The sequence below is a fragment of the Muntiacus reevesi genome, chromosome 1 (genome assembly GCF_963930625.1).
Source record: "Muntiacus reevesi chromosome 1, mMunRee1.1, whole genome shotgun sequence".
Taxonomy (NCBI): Eukaryota; Metazoa; Chordata; class Mammalia; order Artiodactyla; family Cervidae; genus Muntiacus; species Muntiacus reevesi.
This window is the reverse complement of record NC_089249.1, coordinates 162,045,744-162,066,984: the sequence shown is the minus strand read 5'-3', so window position 1 is coordinate 162,066,984 and position 21,241 is coordinate 162,045,744. Positions and strand designations below refer to the sequence as shown.

At 43.4% G+C, this 21,241-nt stretch overlaps 1 protein-coding gene across 3 annotated transcripts; it reads left to right on the top strand.

Annotated features, from left to right (window-relative positions):
- Nucleotides 1-265: 265 nt before the first annotated feature.
- On the top strand, nucleotides 266-7,101 carry ZNF691 (zinc finger protein 691). Of its 3 annotated transcripts, none has more exons than XM_065914865.1 (2): nucleotides 266-320; nucleotides 4,360-7,101. In XM_065914865.1, exon 2 carries the CDS (start codon nucleotides 4,369-4,371, stop codon nucleotides 5,215-5,217), a length of 849 nt encoding a protein of 282 aa, XP_065770937.1. In that variant the 5' UTR covers nucleotides 266-320; nucleotides 4,360-4,368; the 3' UTR covers nucleotides 5,218-7,101. The 3 variants fall into 3 exon arrangements, with proteins under 3 accessions (XP_065770937.1, XP_065770930.1, XP_065770947.1); XM_065914858.1 differs by having other exon boundaries at nucleotides 291-320; nucleotides 4,260-7,101; XM_065914875.1 differs by lacking the exon at nucleotides 266-320 and adding an exon at nucleotides 2,074-2,121.
- Nucleotides 7,102-21,241: the final 14,140 nt, after the last annotated feature.

Below are 21,241 nucleotides of genomic sequence, written 5' to 3'. Positions count from 1 at the left end.
GTGGCCCGCACTTTGGGCTTTAAACGCCGGAGCGCAGCAGGAAGCCCTCGACCTTACAGGGAATCCAGTTTCCACCACTAAATTCTAAACTTCTCAAATTTCTTCTCCGAGCCTATTATCTTCCACAGGACTACAACTCCCAGCAGGCCACACCAGGGATTCTTGCGTTGTGGCAGCCAGTATAGCCAGTAAAAAGGAAAGGGAATCCTCAGGAACCAATCCTGAAGAGGTAGGGCGGATCCTTCCCGGGTTCCGGTTCCGGCTCCTCCCCCCGGCTCAGCGAGGCGGTGCTGTTCCTGACCGGGAGACACTGGAACTAGGTGGGTTGGGGTCGGGCCGGAGGCCGCGGTGGCTAGGCGCTAGTGGCTTCGCGGGGAGCTCTCAGCTTAGTTCCTTTCCTCTCACCGGGCAGCCGGGGTTGTGGCTTTGTTCCGCGGACCCACTGGGGAGCAAACGGGGCCCTGTGTTCCCTCGTCCCAACTCCTGGCCCCTTCCCCCGGCCTGCCCGGCCAGCCTCTGGCCCCAAGCCCCTGCCTTCCCGCCCTTCTGTTGGCCTTTGAGTACCCAGTCCCGCTACCACTGACCATATCTTTGGCGTCAGCTTCTCCTTCTCTCCCACCCCTCCGGCCCCAACCCCGCCCGGCAGCTCTGAACCTAGCTCCTCTAGAACGCTCGTACCTCAGACTCCGCCCGGCTGCACACAACCCAACCTCTTGGGTCGGGTTCCCACCCTGACCAGTCTCCTCGGACCCTCTGACTCTTTTGGTCCTCTTCTCTCTCTGTCTCCTTATCCACCTCCCTTCTTCAGTTCGCAGTTCTTTCACACATTTCTCCTGATATTTCCAAGCTCCCCTCTTTCCTTCCTCCCTCCAAGCCTCGACTTGACCCTAACTAAAGGCCCTTCAGACCGCTTTCCAGCTTGGTCCCGTCCCTCTAACCCAGGCCCTTGGCCTTCAACATCTCTGATCACCAGCCCCATCTTCTTGACTCTTGTTAGACCTGACTCCTTTTCCACCGTCTCAGTCCCTTCCACCTGTGGTCCTGCCTGTACCTCTGAACCTCCCGCGAAGACAAGCGCCATGAGTCCCTTTCTCACCAAATCTCTGAAATGTGATATGGAAATGCTCTTTACCTGGCACTGTCTTCTTAGATGGTGGGTTCCCCATCTCTGTCAGTTCCAGTTTTGCTCACACATCCTGCAAGTCCTGACTAAAAGACTAGCTTTTCCATGAAGCTGCTTATCCCTGAACTCTTCAGGGAGATATGCCTGTGTCATCAGAATTTCCATGGGACTGTATTTATTACTGGTGTAGCGCTTAAAAGCTCTGACTTTGGAGCGATGGGCATGGCTCCCAGTTCTGCCACTCATTTGCTGTATGCCCTTGGGCAAATTACAAGTTTCTTGCTTCGCCTGGAACTTAACCTTCTACACTTGTATGACAGTTTCTGGAGTTGGTGGCCCATGACGCTGCACTGTACCGTAAAGTCTTTTAGGGTGGTGACTATAGTCTTAAATCTTATTCAGTCCAGTATTCAGGTCTGGGAAGAGTCGGAGCTTGGTATATTGTGGATTCTCAGTATAGTAGGATCAGTAGTGAGTGGAGGCTTTGTAACTCATTGCATAAAGAGAGATATTGGAGCCCTAGGTGGGATGGGCAGGAGTGAGAGGTAAATTAAGATCATAACCATTCACTCATACTTAAAAAATTTTGAGCACCAGGCCTTGTGCTGGAGACATTACCAAACCAGTCCCTGTCCACAAATTGCTTATAAACTGATAGTGGGAACAGACATGTAAGCAGATAATTGCAAAACACCTTAAAAGCCAGTACAAGATCCTGTGAATGCATTAAGGAGGAAGTGGGCAGAAATTAAGAGATTGCTAAGGAATCGTGGGTGAGAATAGACACAAGTAAGCATGAAATGGGTTGTGGAGACAGGCCTGGTCTTCATTCAGTTTATTTAGCAAATATTTATTAAGGATCTATGTTTGACAGCCACTGCTCTAGGAGTTTGGTTTACATTAATGAATAAAGCAAAGAACCTGGCCCTAATGGGACTCATGTTTTGCAGGGGCAGGCCTATACTAAATAACAGACATAAAGAACAGATCATTAGAAGGTGAGAAGTGCTATGGGGCAAGGGGGAACTGAGTGTGGGGGAAGGGGTTATAATTTTTATTTTTAACTTTTTGTTTTGGAGGGGTTGTGATTTTTAAAGGGATGGTCAGGAGACAGTGACTAAGTATCAAGGAATAGTTTCTTGTTTATTTATTTATTTATTTATTTTTGCAGTTTTGGAAGTGAAGCAGCCTTTTTTTTTTTTTTTAAACATTACTTACCTAGATTCTTGAAAACAAAAAACAAAAACACTCTTAACAGAGATTGGTAGATTATAGTTTGCTTTCTTTTGTTTAAAATGAAGTTTTGTTAGGATACAGCCACACCCAATCACTTATGGATTTTCTATGTCTGCTTTTATGATAGAACGGCACAGTTGAGTAGTTGCAGCAGAGATCCTGTGGCCCCAAATATTTACTAAGTATATACTCCCTGGTCCTTTACAGAAAAAGTTTACTGACCACCCCCCCACCCCACTCCTTAAAGGTTTAACGTACTGTCCATATTTCACATTTTAGATTATATACAGTACCATTTTTAAATTGAATGTTTTCCTTTTCTAACAAGATCACGTAAGGACTCTTTTTCATCCTTGCCTTCTTTACAGGGCTAGCATATAGTGTCTTCAGCAGTTAATCGCAGCTGTCATGTACTGAATGACCAGTACATGCCACACTTTACACTGAGCATTTGATAGGCATTTCCTGTCACAGTCCGGCTGTGTCAGTTGGTATCACAATTTTAGTGATACAGGAGTTGAGGCTCAGAGTGATTGAGTAATTTGCAGAGTTGTAAAGACAGTAATATGTCACCATTGGGATCCAGCCCTAAATGTAGTTGGTGTCCCTTCCATTATTCTTTGTTGTTGTTTTCCACAAAGGTTGAAGAATTGCCAATCTTTCATTCACTGTCATCAGTGTCCCATCATAGCCTGGACTTCCCTCCCTCATCACCTTGTTCATGTCACTCTAAAGTATTTCCACCAGTCTACTCTGCCTTTTGAAATGCCATTATTTCCTCAAGGTTCAGAGGAAACACCACTCTCCTCTTATCAGTACTTTCTCCCCCTCATTTGCCGTCCTTGTCTGTAGGAACTCAAAAGGAGTCTGTGCAGCTTAGCAAGCATCTACTGATGTATGCACAAATAGGCCCTGTGCTGGGCACCGTGTGTGGGGGCCGGAGGTGGGGCACGGGGGAGTGTGTGCCTGTGAGACTGTGTGGTGTGAGAGTATAGCTGGGTGTGTGTATGATGTGTGGTTGTGTAGCCATGTATTGGTTCTATGTATGGGAGGGCTGTGTATGTGTGATTGGTACATGTGTGGCTGTGTATGTGTGTTGTAAGAGTGACTGTGTTTGAATATGACTGTGTGTTTGGTGAGTATGACTCTGTGTGTGGTATGAGACTGTGTGTTTAGGCACTGCTCTGTGGGGTGTGTGGGTGGAAGTGGGTACTGCCCAATCAGAACAGACACAGTGTAGGCTCTGCAGTGGATCTTGGAGGACCCAGATGTTACCCTTTATTTGTTAGACTATGGTGAGATGTGGGGAAGGGAAGGGTGGTGGAACACTTAAGAGGATTCAGAGCTGGGCCTTGTGAGTGAGTAGGAATTAGAGGTTACTGTTATTTTCATTTTGAAAGCAAGCAGATAGAGGGATACTTGTAAGGAAGGTTTTTCCAGAAAAGATTAAACAGAATGGGAATTTCAGTTAACTTACATTTAGGCAGAAAAATCAAACTCACCCCCTAATGGACGCTCTTGTACTTGCAGGTGAATTAGAGTCTAGACTGTCATGGTTTAGTGTGGTAGTAAGATAAGTGACTTAGCATGCATGCATGCATTGGAGAAGGAAATGGCAGCCCACTCCAGTATTCTTGCCTGGAGAATCCCAGGGACAGGGGAGCTTGGTGGGCTGCCATCTATGGGATTGCACAGGGTTGGACACGACTGAAATGACTTAGCAGCAAGATAAGTGACATTATGCAAATTTCACAGATCTTTTGGGGATGGACAAAACTGGGGGCCTTCTTTTTGCTGTGGTGGGTAACTTTACTTATCTGTGGAGGTTTGTCACTTTAAAGTTAGTAAAGGCATTCTTCCAAGTATTCCAGTTAATGGAATGAAATGGTTCTTTCTGTAGGGATCATGTACTGGGACAGAATCAAACCAGGATAGAAGATTCCCTGGGGGCTGGCCTGACCCATGGAATAAAGGCGTTGGCCATTTGTGTTCATTCTCAGGGTTCAGAGATGGGCAGTGAGAAGGAGCAGAGCCCAGAACAGCACCTGCCCGAGGAAGGGGAACGGGGTAATAAGCCGTGGAGAGTGGATGACTCCGAGATCCCGGATGGGGACAAAGAGCCTGGGCAAGCAAGCCCGTCAGAGGGTCCACAAGGGCCCGGTCCAGAAGAGCCCACGCAGGAAGTCGCTGTCTCTGCTGCAGAGCCGGAGGACCTCTCTGTTCCTCGGAGGCCCGAGGTGGATGAGAAGCCCTTTGTATGTGTCCAGTGCGGCAAAACCTTCAACAACACCTCCAATCTGAGGACACACCAGCGCATCCACACGGGCGAGAAGCCTTACCAGTGTTCCGAGTGTGGTAAGAGCTTCTCCAGAAGCTCCAACCGGATCCGCCACGAGCGCATCCACCTGGAGGAGAAGCACTACAAGTGCCCCAACTGCGAGCAGAGCTTCCGGCGGCACGCGGACCTCACCACGCACCAGCAGGACCACCTGGGCCGGCGGCCCTTCCGCTGCGACCTCTGTGGCAAGAGCTTCGGCCAGAGCTCAGCGCTGGCCGTGCACTACCGGACCCACCTGGAGCCCGCGCCCTACATCTGCTGCGAGTGCGGGAAGAGCTTCAGCAACAGCTCCAGCTTCGGCGTGCACCACCGCACCCACACGGGCGAGCGGCCCTACGAGTGCGCCGAGTGCGGGCGGACCTTCAGCGACATCTCCAACTTCGGGGCGCACCAGCGGACCCACAGGGGCGAGAAGCCCTACCGGTGCACCGTGTGCGGGAAGCACTTCTCCCGCAGCTCCAACCTCATCCGCCACCAGAAAACACACCGGGGAGAGCCGGCCGGGAAAGAGTCCAGCTGAAGCGGGCGAGGGAGAGAGGACAGGGCAAGGGGTCCCAGTCTAGCGTAGAAAGATCTTTAGGATCTGCTGCTGCCCCCTTGACCTCAAGCCCTTCTCCCACTTTGGAGAATGGTTTTTCTGTTGCCTCTGAAGCCAGGATCTCCAGGAAGTCAGAGAAGGGACTCTGAGTAAAAATCTTTACATTTTTCCAGGCCAATTTCTTGTGGTAGAAAGTCAGAGGACTCTCTCTTAGTTTCATCTCCTTGGGGTGAAAGAGAAATAGGGTAGGCTTAGTACTTGCTCATATCATTAGGGTGACCGTCCCCTGGCCTTTAAGGAAGTACCTGTGAGATAAGCATCACTGTCTGGAGGGCCTCTGTATTGTATATGGACTGCTTGAGCTTAGGGCGCACTGCAGGGGTCCACTAATTCCACCCACTAGTGGTGCCTCAATCAGACAGGGAGGAAGGGGCTTCCCAGGCCTGGAAAAGAGGTCTGAGGCCCTGCTTTAGGAATGAAAGGGAAACCCTCAAGGAGCCATGATCCAGGGACCTTCACATTCCCTCATGTTTGTTGTGACTCATCATCCCCAGCCCAGTGTGCATCTGTTTCCCCAGGAATAGCAGTAAAACCCTTTAATGAAAAGGACCTGTGTACTTATTTGGGGGCATCAAAGAGGTGGAGAGATGGTCACACTGCCACTACTTTGGAAGGGAGTTGAATTTCAAGAAAGAATGGGTGACTTCTGAAAAGCAAAAGGAAGCCGCTGACTGAGGTCTGTGAGGAGGAAGGGGAGAGAGGGGAAGTAGTATTAATTGAGCATCTGCTGTGTGCCCTAGATCCTGCAGGTCACATTCCCATTCTTTATTTAGTTGCAGCAGCCTGCAGGGGAGTGCGCTGAGGAGACCAGTGAGGAAGGGCGAAATCGCTTGCTGTGAATCACATTATGGGTATGTTGGTAGAGCCAGGGCGCAGACCTGGGTCTCCCTTGCTTCTGAGCGGATGCTCTTTCACTACATTCACCCTGTTGGATTCTGAAGGAGGAGCCACTTTGGGAGCTGGCCTGGGATGAGGTGATTTCCTAGAAGTGGGAGCTAGCGTGGCCTCTTGAGACAGCCCTGGACCCTTTGCTCTGTGGGATGTCAGTGCCAAGCATAAGAACCTTTTCAACTTTAGATTGATAATAGATTGACGTTATTCTGTGCCTAGGAAATACGACTGTAACTTGGAATAGGGGCTGAGGGGTGGGACAAGGTGAACATAGAGAGAGAGTCTTTGCCCTTAGTAGCAGCAGTTTAGTTCCTAAGGTTGGGACAGCTTGGTAGAGGTCAGGCATGGCTTCCTGACCTTCTGAAGGCCTGGCTCCATGTGGCAAGTTTTCAGTGTTTTCTGCATTAAAGTTTATAGAGTTCACCCAGATTTCCTCCAACAAATACAAAAGACCCCCATCTCTGGCCACTCTGGGGTTCTGTTCTTCCAGAGTGAGGAGCCTTCTTCATCTGTCGACAGCTGGCAGAATGTGAGTGGCACAGCTGATGACCTGACCTACTACAATGGGATCCTGCCACCCACCCAGGAGATGCGCTTTTATTTTTTCTAACCATAAAACATGACTTCCAAACAATTCCCTGATATTTGTAGGGTCCTTTTCAGTTTACAAAGCACTTTTACTTCATATATATTTTCCTGCTCCTTGAAAATCTTCATACAAGGTATTTTAAACATATAGTCACCCAACTTGTATGTATAAATTGCTTCCTAATAATAGAAGTTGCCAGGGGCTTCCTGGCTGTACAGTGGTTTAAGAATACTTCCACTGCAGGGGCTGCGGGTTTGATCCTGGCCGGGGAGCTAAAATCTCACATGCCACGTGGCCAAAAATAAAACTTAGGAGTTGCCATCTAACACCTACTGAGCGCCAGTTATTTCTGATCTGCATGACTAGTCTGCAAAGTAGCAGTATCCCTATTTTGAAGATAAGGAAATTCTGAGGGGTTAAATGACCTGACTTAATGGCTGAGCTGGGATTCCCAGTTAGGCCAGCTCTTCATTTTTGCTCATTACCAAGCTAGGTCTGCTGGTCTCTTCTCAGTCTGGGGAGCTTGGTAACATTAACTTTCCAGACCCAGAGCCTAAGTGACAACTGCTATGACTTGGAGTCTTGCTAGGACCTGCTTTGAGCTTGCTGGCCCATCACATTTGCCCTTTTCTGACCAATTTTATAGGCTATGTTTTCAGTGTTGATCCAGGCTATTGAGTTCTGATTAGTCCATTTATTCACTCTCTGATTTCCTTTTTTGCTAACTTCCTTTATTTTCTTCTTCATTCCTTTTTCCTCTTCCCGTCTCTCTTTCCCCTCCCCTTCTTTCCTCTCTCCCCACTCTGTTCCTCTCTCTCCTAGTTACTAGGAATACTGACAGTGAAGACGTGGCTCCTGTATTCTCTACTGTGGGGTGGCTGCCAGGTTTCAACAGCAGGCAAACCTGGAAGAGTGGGGCTCCCATCAACTCCTGGCACTTGATTCTGGTGTGGTGACCACCCACAGGCTCCCTACCCCTAGACTGAATTCACATGGAGCCCCTTCCCCTCCCATCAGCCTTTTGGCCTGCATGCAACTCAGTTCTATCCACCAACATTTATGAAGCAGCTATTACATGTCAGGAAGCAGGGAGTTCTCCCTGCCTCACCTAAGAGAGTTTTAACTAGATGCCTGAGAGGGTCTGGAGCAGGGAAGGGATGTTGTGGGTAGGTGTGGAGAAGGGAAAAGCTGAGCATGCATAGCCTATGTACAGGCCCTCTCTTCCCTCAGCACTGGAGGACCTTGACCCCTGAACTCTATGATAGGAAAGATCTAAGGGGCATCAACAGCCATAGACAGAGCTCCTGGGTCCCAACTTCTGTTGGGATAGGCAGTCACCTCTGGTCTCCTTATGCTCTGAAGTTCTGGGTTCCTTCTGCTATGAGATCCCAGATGAAAGCAGGGACCCACATGCATCTTTACCTGCAGGTCTTGCCACCTACCATCCAGTACTCCTTGGAATAAAGGCGTTTTCCCAGTCTCCAGTCCACAGAGAGACATCAACCCATTACGATTTGGGTAACAATACTTCTTTCCCATTTAGTCTCACAACACCATAGCGCAGGCAAATTACAGGATTGCTTTTGATGGAGCCTAGAAGATAGGTCTGGAACCAGTTCTACGCAGGTTTGGGTATTGGGAAATAGTGATTATAACAGCATTTACTATTGATCCTAATGTCCAAGTCTTCATAATTCTGCAAGGTAATTATTGTTTTCATTTTGCCGATGAAATCGAGGTTCAGTTAGATTAAGTAATTTGCCCATTTAAGGTCACATGGCCATTAGGTGGCTCACCTGGGACTTTAACCAACCCAGACCTGACACTAAGGCCTTCTTCTTAATGACTACATGGTAATTAAGCCTTGCTCCCTGGACCCCCACTCCCTGTCAGGTCCCACTACTCCTTAGAGTGGTCCTATCCCAGAAAGATGTTCTTTCACATCTCTATCATGGTTATTCGGCTTGGCCTAGGAATTGATGTTCCTGGAGAAGATGGGGTGTCCTGAGCCAAGGCCAGGCTGCTGAGGGTAAGGTCTGAACAAGAACAGGGGTCAGCTGGAGACCTGTGAGGCTCCTCCTTCTCCTTCCCCCATAGGGTGTCTTCTGGGCAGTACAGCATCTTGCTGTAGCCCCCAGGGTGATTTGGGACCCTGGGACAACCGGGGCTTGCTCTTCCTCTTCATCGGACACTGCGAAGCTGCAGGACTTTCTCTTTTCCCCTGCTCTGGGACACTGCCCAGGGCCTCAGCTTCCTGCCCTGAGGCTCCCACCCTGGGTTTAATTTTCACCAACCCTAGTGTGAGACACCAGACCAGGGCTCCTTCACCTGCAGTAGCAGGCCAGTGATGGGGGAAGGGAGGAGCCTCCAGGAAGAGGGGAAGAATAACGACCACTTTACCCTTCAGAGTTCTTGCCTGAGACCCGTGTCACAAAAGACAGATGAACAGGAGAAAAACAAGGTTATTCATGTGTGTATCTCACAAACCTGAGAGGCACCCAGGGAAAATGAGTTAACTCACCCAGGTGGTCTAACGTTCAGTTGTGTCCAACTCTGCCACCCCATGTAGCCCACCAGGCTCCTGTGTCTGTGGGATTTCCCAGGCAAGAATACTGGAATGGGTTGTCATTTCCTCCTCCAGGGTATCTTACCGACCCAGGGATCGAATTCACATCGCCTGCGTTCTTTACCACTGAGCCACCTGGGAAGCCCTATGTGGCCTAAATCAGCAGTTTAAATACCATCTTAAGCCAAAGGAGAAATAAAGGTGAGGGCGAGTAAGCCAGTTACGGGGAGGTTGCCAGGAAGAGCAGGATAAACAAGGGTAAGGTTTGCTATGCAGATTAAAGTCTCTGCCTTCCCCATTAGTAAGATTCTCTTACTATTTAGTTGTTTTCTAAACAACTAGGGCAGCAAGGGAGACACCCTCACAAATAGAGATTTCCTTTATAAGTGTAAATTTCCCTTTCAAAAGAAGTAATTCCTACTGTTTTTCTGAGTCATTCCTTCCGACTGTGGGAGACTGGCACTTGAACCCAGAGTTCCAAGGCAGGATGGTAGGTGTCATTTACAGTTGTTCCCAGGGGCCTGTGGGAGCAGCCCCAGGGAGGGCCCTAACCTGGCCTGTTTTGGACATTGGCCCCAGGAGTGAATAGGACAGTCCTTCCTGCTAGGAACTCAGAGGAAACGGAAACTCCCTTCTGAACAAGGTACTGGGGGAACGCAGGCAGGATGCCTAACTTCACAGGAGAGGAGGAGACTGAGAGGAACGAATCTGGTCTTGGAGAATGAGTGAGTGTTTACTAGTTAAAGAAGAGGAAGGCTATTTCCGATGGAAGGGAAGCTTTAGTGTTTTAGGGAACAGTGAAACATTTGAGGTAGTGAAGATTGTCCTGGGTGAGGAGATGAGGTTGGTAAGGTAGTTGGGGACTGAGTCCTGAAGGGTGTTGGATGCCAGGATAAAGAATTTCAGGTTGTGGACAGTAGAGAATTTTAAAGCCAAGAGATTGCATGATCACATTCATGCCTGAGGTTCCTGTGGTCTGTGCAATCCCCTGTGTCAACAAAAAATTAATCAGGCGATCTAAGAAAGAAATGGAAAATTTTATTTGAGCCATACTGAGGATTATGACTCCACCCATTAGAGGTCAAAGCAACGTTATATAAATTTTTGAGACAGAGGGTTGTACATTAAGTGTTATTGACAGTTTACACAATCCAGATCTGTGCGTACAAAGCAAGCAGTGGGCCATGGGTCATCATGGCCATTCCAAGATGAAGAAGGAAGGTTATCTCTTAAGGAGTTATAACCCTTGATGAGATTAAGAAGAAATGTTATCTCCGAATGAGGTCTGGTCAGTGCAGGTGCATAACACACAGTAAAGGGGAGGGACGAGGAGAAAATAAAAATTTTATTTAAAATTTTGTCTTCCTATAAAATACAAATTTTATTTCATCACTTGTTTTGTCCCCATTTGCTTTATCACAGAACTAAGCACCTTCATGAGTTCCCTGGGAAGTTCTGTCATATCAAGCATTTGTACAGCTAGAATCCCTTCGAGAGACTGGGAGTCTTGGGAGGGGTCTCATCAGGGCGTGGGACCAACTTGCTCTTCTTTCCTCCCATCGCTGTCGTTACCCCTTCTCTCTCAGATTGCTGTGGAAACTCCAGGTCATTTTACTCTATTATAAAAAAGCTGTTCAGTTCTCCTTAGCTTCTGATAATAATTTGTATATACAAACACATCAAGGGACTCAGCAGAACAGTGGATTCACCATTTAACAGTGGTACAGTTCAGTCACTCAGTTGTGCCCAACTCTTGGCAACAGCGGTACATCCATCCCCAAGAAGCACTTGTAAAAGAAATCCAAACAACAAATATCCTGGAAGATTTGCAAAGCATGCAAACATATTAAAGGTTCAAGATAGTCATGTGAGCACAAGTGGTTGTTCCCACTTCCTTTTGAGATCCCCATTAATAGGACAGAATAGGAATATAAACACCTAACAGCAAAGAGAATGGCAGGGAGATGGGGTGGCCGGTGAAGCGGTGTCAGCACATTTCTAGAAGTGGATGACAACACGCTGGTGGCTCAGCAGAGTGGAGGAAGCCATGGCCCAGAAGGTAGGTGATGGACGTGACAGCCAGGCCTCCTGGAAAGATCCCACAGAGGCTCTGAGTTCATAACCAGCAAGTATTGAGGACAGACATGAAAAGTGGACCTAAAAGTGAGGGCATTGGTAGAAAGTCTTTCTGTGTAGAAAGACCTACCCCTCAACCTTCAAAATGGAGAGTGATTGGCACTTACCTTCAGACAAGCAACACACCACACACACACAGCCAAACCAAGAAGGATCATTCTACGAAAATCCAGTAAGTCCCTAGGAGGAATCTAGGGTGTTTAATGCGGTGTTGACATCTCAGAATAAAACTTGTTATTCTGACATTTATAAGCCCCCCGTCTATGGGGTCGCACAGAGTCTGACACGACTGAAGTGGCTTAGCAGCAGCATAAGCCCCCCACCCTTCCCCGCCAAGAATCACCCGAACACTCACCCTGTAGTAATTCCCGACAGAAAACCCTACTGCCGAAAGTCCTTCATGGTCCAGCTCAGGGAAGCAGACACAGCAGCAGAGGAAACACAGCAACAGGAGAAACCAACACAATTACTGAGCTCGTTGGTCTGCTATTCTATAAACACATAACCAGCAGCACCGGAATTATAAAGGCAGTTAAAAGCATGAGAGACAACATAAACAGAGTAGGTGACTCCAGACAACAGAAAGTTAAAATGGCACAGTGGAATCATCTGTAAAAAATTGATTATAGTTAATTGGCTTCGGGTATATGTTGGTTTCGGGTATACAACATAGTGATTCGGAATTTTTAGATAATACTCCATTTGAAATTACTACATTGGTTATATTCTCTGTGCTGTACAATATGTCCTTGTACTTCATTTTATACGTGGTGGTTAGTAACTTGGTCCCCAACCCCATCTTGTCCCTCTCCCCCCTCAGTGGTGACCACTAGTTTGCTCCCTATTTCTATGAATCTGCTTCTGTTTTGTTATAGTCATTCATTTTACTTTTTAAATTTCACATATAAGGGATAACAAAGTATTTGATTTACTTCACTAAGCATAATACCTCCAGGTCCATCCATGTTATTGCAAATAGCAAAATTTCATTCTTTTCATGGCTGAGTAATAGTCCATTGTATGTATGTATGTATGTATATATATATGTATATACACACATATATACACATGTATACATATATATTTATACATATATATATATATGTACACCACATCTTCTTTATTCATTCATCTGTTGAGGGACACTTGGCTTGTTTCCATATCTTGGCCATTGTAAATAATGTTGCTATGAGCATTGAGATGCATTTATCTTTTTGAATTAGTATTTTTGTCTTTTTTCGGCTATATATCCAGGATGGAATTGCTGGGTCATATGGTAGTTCTATTCTTAGTTTTTTGAGAAACCTTATTGTTTGCCATAGTGGCAGCACTAATTACATTCCCACCAGCAGTGTACAAGTTTCCTTATTCTCCACATTCTCTCTAATGTTTGTTATCTGTGGTCTTGTTGATGACAGCCATTCTGACAGGTTTGAAGTGATATCTTGTGGTTTTAATTTCTTTGATGAGTAGTGGTGTTGAACATCTTTTCATATGCCTATTGGCCATCTGCATACCTTCTTTGGAAAAGTGTGTAAGTCTTCTGAACATTTTGAAATTGAGTTGTTTATTGGTTTGATGTGGAGTTGTATGAGCTGTTTATATATTTTGGATATTAACACCTTATTGGACATATAACTGCTGGGAGAAATATCAATAACCTCAGATATGCAGACAACACCACCCTTACGGCAGAAAGTGAAGAGGAACTAAAAAGCCTCTTGATGAAAGTGAAAAGGACTAAAAAGCCTCTTGATGAAAGTGAAGGAGGAGAGTGAAAAAGTTGGCTTAAAGCTCAACATTCAGAAAACTAAGATCATGGCATCTGGTCCCATCACTTCATGGGAAATAGATGGGGAGACAGTGGAAACAGTGTCAGACTTTATCTTTTTGGGCTCCAAAATCACTGCAGATGGTGATTGCAGCCATGAAATTAAAAGATGCTTACTCCTTGGAAGGAAAGTTATGACTAACCTAGATAGCATATTTAAAAGCAGAGACATTACTTTGCCAACAAAGGTCCGTCTAGTCAAGGCTATGGTTTTTCCAGTGGTCATGTATGGATGTGAGAGTTGGACTGTGAAGAAAGCTGAGCACCAAAAAATTGATGCTCTGTGGTGTTGGAGAAGACTGTTGAGTGTCCCTTGGACTGCAAGGAGATTCAACCAGTAGAACCACAGAACGTTCAGTACCACAGACAGACACCAGAGGGAGCAAGAGATTGCAAAAAAGGAAACTGGAAAAGAAACCAGCATGTGCCTGCATGCTAATTCGGTTTAGTTATGTCCGACTCTTTGCAACCCTATGAACTGTAGCCTGCCAGGCTCCTCTGTATATGGGATTCTCCAGGCAAGAGTACTGGAGTGGCTTGCCATGCCCTTCTCCAGGGGATCTTCCGGACTCAGGGATCAACATACTTTGTGATCCTGCTAGGTGAGGTGGCTTGATGCTGTAGCACCAGTGAATGTTCAGTGGCCACAGACAGACACTAGAGGGAGCAAGAGATTATGAAAAAGAAACCGGCAGCCCTCTCTAATTGGAAAATTTGCTACACAAGGTCGGAGAAGTTGTATCCACCAAAAATGTTTTCAGAGATCCCCAGAATCTCTAGTGAGGCTAACTATTCAAGGTCTTCCCCTGAATGAAGCCAGTCCATTAAAACAATCAGGAATATGATGAATGAACAAAAGGAGGATACCAACAAAGAGAAGCTATTAAAAAAAGAACCAAATCCTGGAGCTACAGAATGCAATTAAGTGAATTGAAATCTTTTTAGAGGGGTTCAACAGCACACTTGATCAAACAGAAGAAAGAATCAGCAAACTCAAAGAAGGTCATTTTAGAGTCAGAGGAACAACAACAAAAAAGAAAAATGAAGAAAAGCTAAGGGACTTAATGGGATAACACAGAGTAAACCAATATATGCATTATGGGAGTTCCAGAAAGAGAAAAGAGAGTGAAAAGGACAGAGAGCATGTTTGAAGAAATAATGGTCAAAAATCTCCCCAAACTGAGAAAGACTAGTGTTAAATCTTCTTTAAATACTTGGTAGAATTTTCCTATGAAGCCATCTGGTCTTGGACCTTTTGTTGTTGGGAGCATTTTGATTATAGATTTAATCTCCTTAGTAGTTATTGGTCTGTTCAGATTTTCTGTTCCTTAGTGATTCATCTTTGATACATTGTATGTTTCCAAGGATTTATCCATTTCTTTTAGGTTATACAATTTGCTGGCACATAATTTTTCACAGAAGTCTCTTATGAATCTTATTTCTGTGGCATAAGAAAGGTAGGTAGATAGATAGATATAAAAGGCATCCACTGGAGTGGAAGAAGTAAGTTTTTCTCTATTTACAAATGAACTGATCTTACATGTAGAAAACCCTGAAGACTTCATGAAAAACCTGTTAGAACTAATAAACAAATTCAGTACAGTTGTAGAATAAAAAATCAGCATACTAAAATCAGTTGCATTTCTGACAACACTCCTATATATTAATAATGAATTAGCTAAAAAGAAAATTAAGAAAACAATCCCATTTACAATAGCATCAAAAAGAATGAAATATGTAGGAATAAACTTGACCAAGGAGGCAAGAGACATACACCGAAAACAACAAAACATCACTGCAAGAAACTGGGTGCAAATAAATGGAAAGACATCCCATGTTCATATAGGGGAAGATAGTGTTTTAAAGATGTCTATAGTATCCAAGGTATAACTTTGTGTCCCTTAGCCTTTCTTCACTTTTCAATGCTATCCCCATCAATATCCTGACATTATTAACAGAAATAGAAAAAAATCCTAAAATTCACATGGAACCACAAAAGGCCCCCCAAAGCTAAAGCAGTCTTAAGAAAGAAGAACAAAGCTGGAGGCATCACACTTTCTGACTTCAAAATATATTAATATTATGAAGCTACAGTAATCGAATAGTAAGGTATCGGTATAAAGACAGACACATGGAACAATGGAACAGAATAAAGAGCCTAGAAAGAAACTGACACACAGCGTCACCTGATCTTTCACAAGGCAGCCAATAATACCCACAACTAACATCATTCTCAATGGTGAAAAGCTGATTACATTCCCTCTAAGATCAGGAGCAAGACAAGGATGCCCACACTCACCACTTTTATTCTACAGAGTTTTGGAAGTCTTAGTCACAGCAATCAGAGGTGAAAATAAAAGGAATCCAAATTTAAAAGGAAGATGTAAAATTGTTACTCTTTGCAGATGACATGATACTGTATATAGAAAATCCTAAGTGCAACTAGAGATTATTATACTAAGTGAAGTCAGTCAGAAAGGGAAAGACAAACAGCATATGATATCACTTATATGGGGAACCTAAAACGTGGCACAAATGAACCTACCTACAAAACAGAAACAGGCTCACAGACATAGAGAATAGACTTGTGGTAGCCAAGATGGGTGGGGGAGGGAGAGGGAGGGATTGGGATTTGGGGGTTGGTAGAGGCAAACTATTACATTTAGAATGGATAAACCACAAGGTCCTAATGTATAGCACAAGGATCTATATTCAGTAACCTGTGATAAACCACAATGGAAGAGAAAATAAAAAAGGATGTATGTATGTGTATAACTGAGTCACTTTACTGATAGCAGAGATTGGCACAGCACTGTAAATCAACTATACTTCAGTGAAAAAAAATCCTGAAGACATCATCAGAAAACTACTAAAACTCATCAATGAATTCAGTAAAGTTGTCAAATACAAAATTAATATACACAAATCTGTTGCATTTCTATACACTAACAATATCAGAAAGAGAAATTAAGGAAACAATTCCATTTACAATTGTATCAAACAGAATAAAATGCCAAGGAATAAACCTACCTAAGTAGGCAAAAGACTACTCCCAAAACTATAAGGCACTGATGGAAGAAACTGAAGGCAACAGAAATAGATGGGAAGATATATACTGTGTTCTTGGACTGGAATAATCAATATTATTAAAATGCAATCACATGCAATCATACCCAAGGCAATCTACAGATTCAGTGCAATCTTATCAAATAACTGGGTTGGCCAAAAAGTTCATTTGGGTTTTCCATAACATCTAGTTATGTGAAAAATGCCATTGGTATTGGGTTAGCCAAAAAGTTCATTCAGGTTTTTCCAAACTAATACCAATGGCATTTTTCATATAACTAAAACAAGTAATTTATTTATTTTATTATTATTTTTTTTAATATTATTTTATTAGTTGGAGGCCAATCACTTCACAACATTTCAGTGGGTTTTGTCATACATTGACATGAATCAGCCATATAGTTACACGTATTCCCCATCCCGATCCCCCCTCCCACCTCCCTCTCCACCCGACTCCTCAGGGTCCTCCCAGTGCACCAGGCCCGAGCACTTGACTCATGCATCCCACCTGGGCTGGTGGTCTGCTTTACCATAGATAATATACATGCTGTTCTTTCAAAACATCCCACCCTCACGTTCTCCCCCAGAGTTCAAAAGTCTGTTCTGTACTTCTGTGTCTCTTTTTCTGTTTTGCATATAGGGTTATCGCTACCATCTATCTAAATTCCGTATATATGTGTTAGTATACTGTAATGTTCTTTATCTTTCTGGCTTACTTCACTCTGTATAATGGGCTCCAGTTTCATCCATCTCATTAGAACTGATTCAAATGAATTCTTTTTAATGGCTGAGTAATATTCCATGGTGTATATGTACCACAGCTTGCTTATCCATTCGTCTGCTGATGGGCATCTAGGTTGCTTCCATGTCCTGGCTATTATAAACAGTGCTGCGATGAACATTGGGGTGCATGTGTCTCTTTCAGATCTGGATTCCTCAGTGTGTATGCCCAGAAGTGGTATTGCTGGGTCATATGGCAGTTCTATTTCCAGTTAAAACAAGTAATTTAAAATCTGTGCAGAAATGCAAAAGATCCCAGATAGCCAAAATAATGTGGAGAAAAAAGACTACAGTTTGAGGACTCACTCTCCAGGACTTGCACTCATGTGACAATGTAGCCACACATGTGAACTAACAATGTGAATGGACAATTTGCCTCTTTGAAAGTTTGCAACTTGAAGGTGTGTATGTAGGAGACTTACTGTGATGGAAATAAAGCAAAAATAAATGGGACATAATTAAACAGTACATTTTGCACAACAAAGGAAACCTAAACAAAAAGATACCTATGCAACAGGAGAAAATACTTGCAAATGATGTATCAGACAAGGGATTAACTTCCAAAATATATAGACAGCTTATGCAGCTCAATATCAAAAAAACAAACAATTCAATCAAAAAATGGGCAGAAGAACTAAATAGGAATGTTTCATTTTTCCAAAGAAAACATACAGATGGCCAATGGGCAATGAAAAGATGCTCAACATTGCTAATTATTAGAGAAATGCAAATCAAAGCTACATCATGGTAGCTCTATCACCTCATACCAGTCCAAATGGCCATCATTAAAAAGGTTACAACTAATAAATGCTGGAGAGGATATGGAAAAAAGGAAAGCCTCCTTCAGTGTTGGTGGGAATGTAAATTGTGCAGCCACTATGGAGAACAGTATGGAGGTTCCTTAAAAAACTAAAAATAGAGTTATCATATGACCTGGCAATCCTACTCCTGGGTATATATCTGGAAAGGACAAAAACTCTAATTTGAAGAGACACATGCATCCCAATGCTCATAGCAGTACTATTATTATATACTTGGTATATTATTATATACCAAGACATGGAAGCAACCTAATGTCCACAACAGATGAATGGATAGAGAAGATGTGATATGTATATATACAGTGGAATATTACTCAGCCATAAAAAATGAAATAATGCCATTACAGTAATACCAGTGGACCTAGAGATTATCACACTAAGTGAAATGTCAGACAAATATCATATGATATCACTTATATGTGGAATCTAAAAAAATGATACAAATGAACTTATTTATAAAACAGAAATAGACTCACAGACATTGAAAACAAAGGCACGTTACCAAAGGGGAAAGGGCAGGAGGAGGGAGGGGTGAATTAGGAGTTTGAGATGAATGATATACCCTACTATATATAAAAGAGATAAACAACAAGGTCCTACTGTATTGCACAAGGAACTATGTTCAATATCTTGTAATAACCTATAATGGGAAAAATCTGAAAAAGAACATGATATAAACACATAATGAATCACTTGGTTGTACACTTGAAACTAACAACACTATAAATCAACTATACGTCAGTAATAATAATAAAAAGAGAGACAGCCAAGAATGCACAGTGGGAAGGATAGTCTCCTCAACAAATGGTTTTGGAAAACTGGGTATCCACATATAAAAATAATGACATTGAACCCTTATGAAGTAAAGACTTAAATATAACACCTGATACTGTAAAACTCCTAAAATAAAAAATACGGGAAAAGTTTCTTGGCATTGGTCTTGGTGATTTCTTGGATATGACATCAAAATCATAGGTAACAAAAGCAAAAATAGACAACTGTAACCACATACAACTAAAAAGGTTTGGAACAGTAAAGGACACAATCAACAAAATAAAAGGTAACCTACCTCTTATTGGTAGGAAGAAAATACTGTGAAGATTATACTTAAGGGGTTAATATCCACAATATATAAATAAGAAAGTCCTACAACCCAGTTAAAAAAATAAAAATTTGACTGAAAAATGTAGAATAGATATTTCTACAAAGAAGACATGCAAGTGGCCAACAGGTATATGAAAAGGTGTTCAACAGCACAAAGCATCAGGGAAATGCAAATCAAAACCATAATGAAACGTTACCTCACATCTGTTAAAGTGGCCAGTATAAAAAAAGAAAACAAGTGTTGATGAGATGCAGAGAAATTGGACCCTTGTACACTGCTGGTAGAAATATAAATTGGTGCAGGCACTATGGAAAGTATTATGGAGATTCCTCAAAAAACTAAAAATTGAACTACTGTATGGTTAACAATCCCATTTCTGGGCACATGTCTAAAATAATTGAAAGAATGATCTCAAAGAGATATCTACACTTCCATGTTCACTGCAGCATTATTCATAATAGCCAAGATGCAGAAACCACTTATAAATATCCATTAAAGTAGACTACATAAAGAAAATGCAATATATAATACAATGAATATTGATCACCCTTAAAAAAGAAGAAAATCTTGCCATGTGCAATAATATGGATGAACCTTGAAGACAGGCTAGGTGGAATAAGTCAGTCACAGTAGGACAAATATTACATAACTCCACTTTGCTAAAATAGTCACGCTCATAGAAACAGTAGAATGGTGGTTGCTAGGTGCAAGGGAAATGGGAGGTATTGTTCAATGAGTATAAAGTTTCAGTCCTGCGAGATGAACAAGTTCTAAAGACAACACAGTGCCCATAGTAACGACAGTAACACAGCGTTACCCGTAAAACACAGTGCTTAAAGGAACAACACTGCTTGTACACTTAAAATTTAAGAGGGTAAATCTCACGTTAAATGTTCTTACCACAATAAAAAATACATAAATAAGATATAAGAACACAGAAAGAAAGTAAAGGAATTTAAAAGATATCCCAGGCAATTACTTATCAAAAGTAAGTCAGTGTGTAGCTACCTTGATATGAGAAATCAGACTGTAAGGGAAAATGTATTACTAGGGTTAAAAAGGGTCACATAATGATGAATTGTAACTCATCAGTAACATACAATGATCCTGAAGCTTTAAGAATCTAGTGAAACCTCAGAAGTTGGGTGTGGCCTTGTTACTTCTGGGTGGAAGCTCTAAGAATTAGGATGTGCGTTGCCACATGCTTGTTTCTCTCCACCGTGGCAACCAGGACTGTCCTGATGGCACCTTCTCCATCAGCCTGGGACCCAGAGTGAGGAAAATGAAAATATGACAAGCGATTCATGATGCACATGGAGCATGAGTTAAGAAACAAACCTTTACTGTGCTGTTTGTGTTTCTCTTGTTGTTGTTTTTGGCTGCATCGGGTATTTGTTGCTGCCTGTGGGTTTTCTCTAGTTGCAGCAAGTGGAGACGACTCTCGACTTGTGGTGTGCAGGCTTCTCTGGCGGCTTCTCTTGTTGTGGAGTGCGGGCCCTAGGGTGCGCAGGCTTCAGTAGTTGCCACTTGCGGGCTCTCGTTGTTGTTCAGTCGCTAAGTTGTATGCGACTCTTGTTGGCCCCATGGACTGCAGCATGCCAGGCTTCCCTGACCTTCACTATCTCCCAGAGTTTGCTCAAACTTACGTCCATTGAGTCAGTGATGCCATCCAGCCATCTCATCCTCTGTCACCGCCCCCTCCTCCTGCCCTCAATCTTTCCCAGCATCAGGGTCTTTTCCAGTGAGTCAGCTCTTCACATCAGGTGGCCAAAATAGTTGTGGTGCATGGGCTTAGTTGCTCCATGGCATGTAGAATCTTCCTGTGTCAGGGATTGAACATTGGCAGGTGCATTCTTAACCACTGGATTACCAGGGAAGTCTGTGGGCTGTTTGTTTTTGACAGCTTTACTGAGGTATAGTCAACATGCAATGGTGCTGCAGCTAAGACCTGGAACAATCAAATAAATAAATTAAAAAAAATATTTTAAAAAGGGAATATTAAAAAAACATGCAATGAACTACACATATTTAAGTCTACAGTTTGTTAAATTTTGACACAGATATGCACCTGTAAAGCCATCACCACAATCAAGATACTGAATGCATACATCATCCCCCAAATTTCTTCATGTCCTGTGTGATCCTCCCTCTCATCTTCACC